Here is a 10,105-nt window from a genome sequence, read left to right as displayed (position 1 = left end):
CTTGAGTTCAAGAGTTACATTTTGTGGCTGGCTTCACCAGTTGTGACAGGCTTTTTGTGGCCGCACCCACCATTCACTTGCAGAATTCCAGTGGTGCCCTCAGGCTCAAAAAGGTTGGGGACCCATGCTCTAGCACAGTGGTGGCGAACCTATGGCACAGGTGCCAGAGGTGGCACTCAGAGCCCTCTCTGTGGGCATGCAGGCCATCGCCCCAGCCAGGCCCAGACCATCATTAAAGTGTCGAATTCACTGCCAAATAATTTTAAGTAAATGAAAGCATTTGGGATTGCTTTCCTTACTTTGTTTGGATCATATTAAGTTAATGTATGAGTTGTTTTTTCTAAAGTAAAACCTCAGGATTCAGGTTAAATTGCTGTGTGGGCACTTTGCGATAAATAAGTGGGTTTTGGGTCGCAGTTTGGGCACTCGGTCTCTAAAAGGCTCGCCATCACTGGCCTACTGCCTGGCCTGTTTTAACTAAAGATGCCGGAGATTGAACCTGGGACCTTCTGCATGCCGAGCACATTGAACCTGGGACCTTCTGCATGTCGAGCACAGGTCTTTCACATCACCTCCTGCCTGGTCCTTTTTAACTGGAGATGCCAGGGATTGAACCCAGGACCTTCTGCATGCCAAGCAGAGGCTCTCCCACTGAGCCACAGCCCCACTTCCATGGGCCTCCAGGGTCACAGGCTGAGGTCTTCCACATCACCTCCTGCCTGGCCCGTTTTAACTGGAGATGCCGGGGATTGAACCTGGGACCTTCTGCATGCCGAGCAGATGCTCTACCACTGTGCCCAACCCCAATAAAGGGACATCTGAACACATAGACCTGTTTTATACTTGATTCAACTCTTGGTCCACCACAGTCCGTCAGACTGGCAGCATTTCTCCAGGGTCCTTTAAATTGGAGACACTGGGGATTGAACTTGGGACCTTCTGCATGCCAAGCAGAGGCTCTTCCACTGAGCTATGGCCCTTCTCCTCAGCCAGGAATCAAAACCCAGCGTCTTCTACAGGCAAAGCAGAATTTCCTCCCAAAAGGAAGGAGCCTCTTATTTTACCACTTCTATGCTCAGCCTTCTCCTGAGCTTGCCTGGACCCAGGCATCCGGGGACCGCAAAGCCATTATCCAGGGTGAGAATGGAAGAAACACGGCATGAATGAACCCGATAAGCCTTACCTTTATATTTATACAGGGCGTTCCAGAGGAACTGGGCCGACACCACCGGCTTCTCTACAAAAATCGTTTCCCCCTTGCGGATCTTCCTAGTGGCAAAGAGTCCTTTCCCCTTTAAAACAGAGAGAAATCTTTATTTGAATGCTGCGGCTCACTTAGTCTACAGGCCTTGAGCAACGTTGCACCAGATATGTCAAAACATAAGTAACAAGAGCCAGTTTGGTGTAGTGGTTAAGCATGCAGACTCTAATCTGGGAGAGCCGGGTTTGATTCCCCACTCCTCCACTTGCACCTGGCTGGATGACCTCGGGCAAGCCATAGTTCTGTCAGAGCTGTTCTTGAAAAAGAGCAGATTCTGTCAAGAGCTCTCTCAGCCCCACCGACCTCACAGGGTGTCTGTTGTGGGGAGGGGAAGGGGAAGGAGTTTGCAAGCCGCTCTGAGACTCCTTTGGCTAGTGAAGGGCGGGGGATAAATCCAATCTCTTCCTCTTCTTCTTCTCTTAAATTACCAAACAGTTACTGTGCTTGAGGTTCTTTATGTTTAATTGCACGAGCAAAAGGTCTGACTGCAGCCAACGTAACTCCTCGATCCACGACTGCCAAGTGCTCCTTACAATTATCTGATGTTAACATCTCCTGATTATTGCAGAAAAGAGGAGTGATCCGCCAATCCCTAAGCCGGCAAAAGGTACCGCATTCCAGTAAGCGATGCTGCAAAGCTTGTCTGCCCAGAAGCACAATCACGAAGTCTATCAGCGCATGGGACCCTTTGCATTTGAGTTCGTGTTCAGGGACAGAGTTTAATCTTGCACGCATAAATGCTCTCCTGAATCTAGGAACAGTGGGGGGGGGGTAGAATCTAAATATGCTGAGGGTGCCTTTGGGTAAGACAATCCCAAGTATAAAGAGGAGCATACCCTACGGAATGTCTTTCATAATATCATAGAATCTTAGAGTTCGAGGGGACCTCTAGGGTCATCTAGTCCAACCCCCTGCACAGTCCAGGAAATTCACAAATACCTCCCCCCCTCCACCCCTCGTAGTGACCGCTGTTCCATGCCCAGAAGACGACAAAAAAGCTCCAAGATCCCCGGCCAAACTGACCAGGAGAAAAATGGCTTCCTGACCCCAAAGTGGCGATCAGCATTTCCCTGGGCGTGTAAGAAAGGTCTACAAGAACTAAGCACTGAGGCAACCCTTCCTGCCCTCCCTTCTCATAATCTGCCTAAGTCCACGGAATCAGCATTGCTGTCAGATGGCTGTCTAGCCTCTGTTTGAAAACCTCCCAAGAAGGAGAGCCCAACCACCTCCCGAGGAAGCCTGTCCCACTGAGGAACTGCTCTGTCAGGAAGTTCTTCCGAAAACTCTTTTGATTTAATTTCAACCCGCTGGTTTGTGGTGCACTGGAGAGAAACTAATCAAATAATCCTGGAGATGAACTTGGTACCCTCTGCAGCCAGGGACCAATGTGTCTTGTGAGCAAAAATTCTACTTTGTGTGCTCCTGGCATTAAAGTTGTGAGCGAGCAATTTGGCTGCTGCGTAAATTAGTGTGCTCTGGCGCCCCATCCTTCCTGAGCTAAGACAAAAATGTGTACGCTAGAGGCTAAAAAACTGAGCTGGCTCACACCAACTCAGCTTAGAGGGAACACTGGTAGGGACTGACAGTGACTCTCCAGGGTCTCAGGCCGAGGTCTTCCACATCCCCGACTGCCTAGTACTTTTTAAAACCTGGAGATGAACTCGGTACCTTCTGCAGCCGGGCTGCGATTCATCACACAAACGTGACCTAAAGAAGACAGATCACCTTTTTGCCTGGGTCTCCAACTGGCCAGGACGGATCATCCCGCAATGCACCTATTTATTTATAGTCTGCTGTTTTTACGGGACTCCAGGAGATGACAGAGAGTGAGTCAGTACAAGCAGCAAGATGGGACGTTAAATAACCCCATTGCAGTAGGATTTTAGAAGTCTGGAACCACTAAAAAGAACTGAAGTATACCATAAGTCTCCTGCCAACCTAGCCGTTCGAAAGCAAGAAATTGCAAATAGATAAATAGGTACCACTTCGGTGGGAAGGTAACAGCGTTCCGTGCGCCTTGGTGTTTAGTCATGCCGGCCACATGACCATGGAAACGTCTTCGGACAGCGCTGGCTCTTCGGCTTTGAAACAGAGATGAGCACCGCAACCCTAGAGTCGGATTCGACTGGCTTTCGAGCAAGGGAACCTTTACCTTTATACCAGAAGTATTCATGCGGCACATTAGGTGGCATAGAAATGTACATGAATAGGATCCTATTTCACAACAAGCTCCACACAGCAGCACAGTCCCAAGAATTTATCCAAGTAAATTTTTGAACCTATTAATTTATTTATATCTTTGATGTACAGCCCCGCCCACCCCAGCGAGTTGGCTACTGCCTAACATTAGTTTGCCCCAGAGCCCTTCCTTACTGAGCGAAGGCAAAAATGTGTGAGCTGGAGACGAGAAAAACCGTGAGCACACTAACTCCGCTTAGAGGGAACGCTGGTTCCCAGGTGCCCTCCCCCACTGGCAGGGGATGGGAAGGGGTGTGTGGTTACCAACTCCAGCTTAGGAAACTCCCGGAGGCTTGGGGATGGAGCCGGGGGAGGACAGGGAACCGCAGCGGGGCACCACGCCACAGAGTCCACCCTGCAAACCACCCCCTTTCTCTGGAGAAACGGATCCCCGCCGTCTGCAGACGAGCTCGTTCTTCTGCTGACTGACTCGCGAGTGTCCCTCTTTTCCAGATCCCTATGCGCTGCCAGGCGGGCTTACTCACCACCCCCTATACAGGGGGCAGTGGCTTACTCCAAAGCCAGCCGCACTGACTGAGCCTGCATGCGCCGCCTTTGCACGCCTGCAGCCAGCCCCGCAAGGAGGCTTCCTCCCTGGGAAGCGCGCACGGCACTGCGGCTCCAGAACGGCTCAGGACGCAATGTTCCCTCTAAGCTGAGATAGTGTGAGCTAGCTCACCGTTTCTTAGCCTCCGGCTCACGCACTGATTTATGCAGTAGCCAAATCTCTCGCTCACTACTTTAATGCCAGCGGCTCACAAAGTGGAATTTTTGCATGCGGGGCTCCACGGCTTAGAGGGAGCATTGTGTCCAGACCAGTGTTCCCTCTAAGCTGACTGAGTGTGAGCCTGCTCACAATTTTTTAGCCTCTGGCTCAGACATTTTTGTCTTCGCTCAGGAAGGATGGGGCTCCAGAGCAAACTGATTTCTGCAGTAGCCAAATCGCTCGATCACTGCTTTAATGCCAGCGGATCACAAAGTGGAATTTTTGCACGCGGGGCTCCACGGCTTAGAGGGAGCATTGTGTCCAGAGGCCAGTGTTCCCTCTAAGCCGAGTGAGTGTGAGCTAGCTCACCGTTTCTTAGCCTCCGGCTCACAGATTCTTGTCTTAGCTCAGGAAGGAGGGCTCCAGAGCAAACTGATTCATGCAGCAGCCAAATTGTTTGCTCGCAACTTGCATGCCAGTGGCTCACAAAGTGGCATTTTTGCTCGCAAGATCCCAAAGCTTAGAGGGAACGTCAGGAGGGGAGAAAGGCCGGCTGGCTTCGCGGCAGCTTTGCACGGACCCCCAACCCACCCCGGGCGCCTCCGCCGCTCACCTTGGCGTTGCTGATGTAGCGGAGCTCCAGGGCGCGGCGGGCTTGGCCGGCCGCCTCCATACAAAAGGCGAACACGTCGCACATGGGAGCAGCCATCTTGGCCGGCCCCGCTCTGACCCAGCCGGGAGGAGCCACCCCGGACGCCGCTTCCTCCGCCCCTTCCTCCGCAACGTGCCGAGGAGGAGGAGGAGGCGCCCGCCTCGGAGCCGGCTTTGCAGCGCCTTGGCACGCGCAAGCCCGAGGCCGCCGCTTCCCCGGGACTGGGGGGACTCCCGAGGAAGCCCCGCTCGGCACTGCAATGCGGGGATCGGCCTCAGGGCCTCCGGAGCGCCCGCCAGCTGCCAGATGCGCGGTGGGCGCCGGCCGGGGATGGTGCTGCGGAGTGGCGGGCCCCGGGAGTGAGGGTTCCCAAACTCCAGGTGGGGCCTGGAAGCCAGTTCCTCTGGAGGGCCAGCAACAGGGCAGAGAGGCCGAGGCCTTCCCCTGATAGGAACCGCAGAAGAGCCCTGCTGGATCAGACCAGGGAGGGTCCCTCTAGTCCAGCCTCCTGTCTCACACAGGGGCCAGCCAGTTCCTCTGGAGGGCCAGCAACAGGGCAGAGAGGCCGAGGCCTTCCCCTGATAGGAACCGCAGAAGAGCCCTGCTGGATCAGACCAGGGAGGGTCCCTCTAGTCCAGCCTCCTGTCTCACACAGGGGCCAGCCAGTTCCTCTGGAGGGCCAGCAACAGGGCAGAGAGGCCGAGGCCTTCCCCTGATAGGAACCGCAGAAGAGCCCTGCTGGATCAGACCAGGGAGGGTCCCTCTAGTCCAGCCTCCTGTCTCACACAGGGGCCAGCCAGTTCCTCTGGAGGGCCAGCAACAGGGCAGAGAGGCCGAGGCCTTCCCCTGATAGGAACCGCAGAAGAGCCCTGCTGGATCAGACCAGGGAGGGTCCCTCTAGTCCAGCCTCCTGTCTCACACAGGGGCCAGCCAGTTCCTCTGGAGGGCCAGCAACAGGGCAGAGAGGCCGAGGCCTTCCCCTGATAGGAACCGCAGAAGAGCCCTGCTGGATCAGACCAGGGAGGGTCCCTCTAGTCCAGCCTCCTGTCTCACACAGGTGCCAGCCAGTTCCTCTGGAGGGCCAACAACAGGACGCCCAAGACCTTCATAAGAACATCAGAAGAACCCTGCTGGGTCAGACCGGTGGTCCCTCTAGTCCAGCATCCTGTCTCACACAGGGGCCAACCAGTTCCTCTGGAGGGCCAACAACAGGACGTCCAAGACCTTCATAAGAACCTCAGAAGAGCCCTGCTGGATCAGACCGGTGGTCCCTCTAGTCCAGCATCCTGTCTCACACAATGGCCAGCCAGTTCCTCTGGAGGGCCAGCAACAGAGCACCAAAGACTTTCATAAGAACATCAGAAGAGACCTGCTGGGTCAGACCAGTGAGGGTCCCTCTAGTCCAGCATCCTGTCTCACACAATGGCCAGCCAGTTCCTCTGGAGGACCAACAACAGGACAACCAAGACCTTCATAAGAACATCAGAAGAGCCCTGCTGGGTCAGACCGGTGGTCCATCTAGTCCAGCCTCCTGTCTCACACAGGGGCCAACCAGTTCCTCTGAAGGGCCAACAACAGAGCAGAGAGGCCGAGGCCTTCCCCTGATAAGAACCTCAGAAGGGCCCTGCTGGGTCAGACCGGTGGTCCATCTAGTCCAGCATCCTGTCTCACACAGGGGCTAACCAGTTCCTCTGGAGGGCCAATAACAGGACGCCCAAAACCTTCAAAAGAACATCAGAAGAGCCCTGCTGGGTCAGACCGGTGGTCCATCTAGTCCAGCATCCTGTCTCATACAATGGCCTTTGCATACTGCGTGTGTGCAAGCTCTGGAGGGTCAATAAGCAGGGCAGAGACCCGAGGCCTTCCCCTGAGGTTGCCTCTTGGCTCTGGAATTCTGAGGCTCAGTGCCTCTGAATGTGGAGGTTCCTCTCAGCCACCATGGCTAGTAGCCACTGATAGACTTATTCTCCATGAGTCCGTCTAATGCCCTTTGAAAGCTGTTAATTCCTGCGGCCACCTTTTAATCACGCTCAGTGTAAAGTAGTATTTCCTTTTGTCCATCCGGAACCTACTGCCCATCCGCTTCATTGGATGTCCTAGAGTTCTAGCCTTTTGGGAGGGGGAGAAAAAAATTATCTTTGTCAGCTCTCTCCATTCCATGCATAATTGTATAAAACCTCTGCTATGTCCCCACTAAATCACCTCTTCAAGTTCCAGACTCTGGTCTTTCCTCATAGGGAAGGTGCTCAAACACCCTAATTATCTTGGCTGCCCTCCTCAGTAGTTTTTCCTGCTCCGCAATGTCTTTTGGAGATACAGTAACCGGAACTGTACACAGGATTCCAAATGAGGCTGCATCATAGATCTATACAGGGGCATTACAATATCGGCTGTTTTATTTTCAATCCCTTTAAAGAACATAAGAGAAGCCAATGTTGGATCAGGCCAGTGGCCCATCTAGTCCAACACTCTGTCACACAGTGGCCAAAAATACCAGGGGCCATCAGGAGGTCCAGCAGTGGGGCCAGGACACCAGAAGCCCTCCCACTGTTGACCCCCTCAAGCACCAAGAAGACAGAGCATCCCTTGCCCCAGACCGAGAGTTCCTGTCTGTACCTTGTGGCTAATAGCCACTGATGGAACTCTGCTCTGAGTAAGTGTTAGAGTCACACATCCGGGAAAGCCAGCATACCAACAAAGTTTTATTCAAGGTATGAACTTTCATTTGGATGTACACTTCTTTAGATGTATCTGGGTATAGGCTTGCGTGCGTATGCATACTTCAGATATATCTGAGGAAGTTTGGTGATCCAGTTTGGTGTAGTGGTTAGGAGCGCGGTCTCTAATCTGGGATAACCGGGTTTGATTCCCCCACTCCTCCGCATGCAGCTGCTGGTGTGACCTTGGGTCAGTCACAAGTTCTTTCAGAGCTGTTCTCTCAGGGGCAGTCCTCGAGAGAGCTCTCTCAGCCCCACCGACCTCCCAGGGTGTCTGTTGTGGGGAGGGAAAGGAGATTGTAAGCCGCTCTGAGATTCCTTCGGGCGGGGTATACATCCAATCTCTTCTTCCTTTTCCCTTTTTCCCTATTGTCTTACTGCCAGGAAATGAGGCTCTATTTGTACTCTCTTTATGTGCCATCTTATCGATTACTGTAAATTGTAGAGTTGTTTTAAATGTTTGTGAAAGGTTTTAACCTAATTTATTGTTGTTAACCCACCTTGAGCCTGGCTATGCAGGGGTGGGTGGGCTATAAATCAAAGATATAAATAAATAGGTTCAAAAACTTACTTGGATAAATTATGGGGACCGCACTCTATAGTGCTGTGTAGAGCTTGTTGTGAAATGGGATCCTAGTCATGTAAATTTCTATACCCTTGTGGCCAATAGCCACAAAATCTACACCTTATGGCTAAGAGCCACCGATGGACCTCTGCTCCATATGCGTATCCAATCCCCTCTTGAAGCTGTCCATGCTTGTAGCTGCCACCACCTGTGGCAGTGAAATCCACGCGTTAATACCCCGTGCTAATTCCACATGCATTTATACCTCGCCCTCCCTGCAAACGGGGAGGGCGGGGTATAAATACAATGAAATAAAATAATAATAAATAATCACTGTTTGGGTGAAGAAGGACTTCCTTTTATCTGTTCTAACCCGTCCACTCAGCAATGTCATTGATAATAATCCCTAACATGGAGTTTGTCTTTTTCACCCTTGCAGCACACTGGTTTGACACTTTCGTTGAGCCACCTGCTATGACCCCCAAAAGTTTTTTTCCCCTCGGTCTCAGCAAGTTCAGACCCCATTAACCTATACTTGAACTTGGGATTCCCCCCCCCATGTGAATCACTTTACACTTATCAACATTGAACTTTATTTGCCTCCTTGTCGCCCACTCGCCCAATTTGTGGAGGTCCCCTTGGAGTTCTTCTTCACAGCCAGCCTTGGTTTTCACCATCCTGAATAATTTGGTGTCATCTGAAAACCTGGCCACTACACTATTCAGCCCTCGTTGCAGATCATTTATGGATAAAGTAAATGGTACCAGCCTCAATACCGATCCTTGTGGGACCCCGCTGCTTCCTTCCTTCCTTCCATTGTGAGAACTGTATAAGCGGAGGCTGAACGACCATCTTTCGGGTCTGTTGTAGGGCTCTCTCTTGGCTGTGCTCCTGCAGAGTGCAGGCGGTTGGACTAGATGACCTGCAAGGGCCCTTCCAACTCTAACATTCTATGATAACTGTCCATTGATTCCTTTCCTTCCTGTCATTTAATCAGTTTTTAATCCACGAGAGAACCCGTCCTTTTTGTTGGCTTTTGAGATTCTTGCAGATACAGAAATCAGAGAGCCCAGCATGTGAGAAGTTAATAAACAGGAGATGCCCCGGGAAAGAGGGTCGAATCCTCTCTCTACACACACATTTTAAAAACAAAAGGCTAAGACCAATGGTGCGATCACTTTCTCAAAGAACTCCAAAAGGTTGGTGAGGCAGGACTTCCTTTTGCAGAAGCCATGCTGGATTTCCCTCAACAGGCTTTGTCCCTCTATGTGCCTTATAAATCTGTCTTTGATTACAGTCTCTACTGATTTGCCTGGGACAGATGTTAGGCTGACTAGCCTGTAATTTCCTGGTTCCCCACTGGATCCTTTTTTAAACATTTGTGTAACATTTGTAAATTAAGTAATACCAGCCCCAATACAACTGGGTGTTCTGTTCTTCTCCCTTTTGTTTGCTTTTGAGATTCTTTCAGATACATAACACACAGAGCCCAGCATGTGAGAAGTTAATAAACAGGAGATGCCCCGGGAAAGAGGGTCGAATCCTCTCTCTACACACACATTTTAAAAACAAAAGGCTAAGACCAATGGTGCGAGCAAAAGAACAAAAATTAAGCCCATTTTTAATTGACATTTTAACTAAATAAGAAGACAAAGTTAATGACTAATGGGGAATTACACAGGTTTAAGGTCAACAATGAAGAAACTGAAAGGGTTCAAGGTGTTCTGTTCAGGGGTCATTTCCTGCGGGAGTGCACAGGAGTGGAGCTCCGGCAGTAAAGAGCCCAGGGGGCGGGCACATGCAACAAGCCCCACCTCCTGCTCCCAGCAGCCCTCAGTCAGAGTAAGAAGCAGCCAGGTAAGTTGCAGAGCTCCCCCCAGCCCAAAACAGTCCAGTGGCACCTTTAAGACCAAGTTTTATTCAGGTATAAGCTCTTCCTCCTCTGTCAGGACAGATCTGCATGTCC

At 51.6% G+C, this 10,105-nt stretch overlaps 1 protein-coding gene across 1 annotated transcript in view; it reads right to left on the bottom strand.

The window, feature by feature from the left end:
* Positions 1 to 4,927, bottom strand: part of SMYD5 (SMYD family member 5) — a 32,396-nt gene extending 27,469 nt beyond the window's left edge. The window contains exons 1-2 of the mRNA XM_015418286.1: positions 4,819 to 4,927; positions 1,184 to 1,292 (exon numbers count right to left, since the gene is read on the bottom strand). Of these exons, the coding sequence (XP_015273772.1) occupies positions 1,184 to 1,292; positions 4,819 to 4,914 (205 nt within the window). The 5' untranslated portion in view covers positions 4,915 to 4,927. The remainder of the gene's footprint in view (positions 1 to 1,183; positions 1,293 to 4,818) is intronic.
* Between the last annotated feature and the right edge of the window lie 5,178 nt (positions 4,928 to 10,105).

This window comes from Gekko japonicus, unplaced genomic scaffold (genome assembly GCF_001447785.1).
Source record: "Gekko japonicus isolate JY-2015 unplaced genomic scaffold, Gekko_japonicus_V1.1 scaffold4366, whole genome shotgun sequence".
In the NCBI taxonomy this organism is placed as follows: Eukaryota; Metazoa; Chordata; class Lepidosauria; order Squamata; family Gekkonidae; genus Gekko; species Gekko japonicus.
The sequence above is the reverse complement of the archived record's forward strand: the minus strand, read 5'-3'. Positions and strand labels throughout refer to the sequence as shown.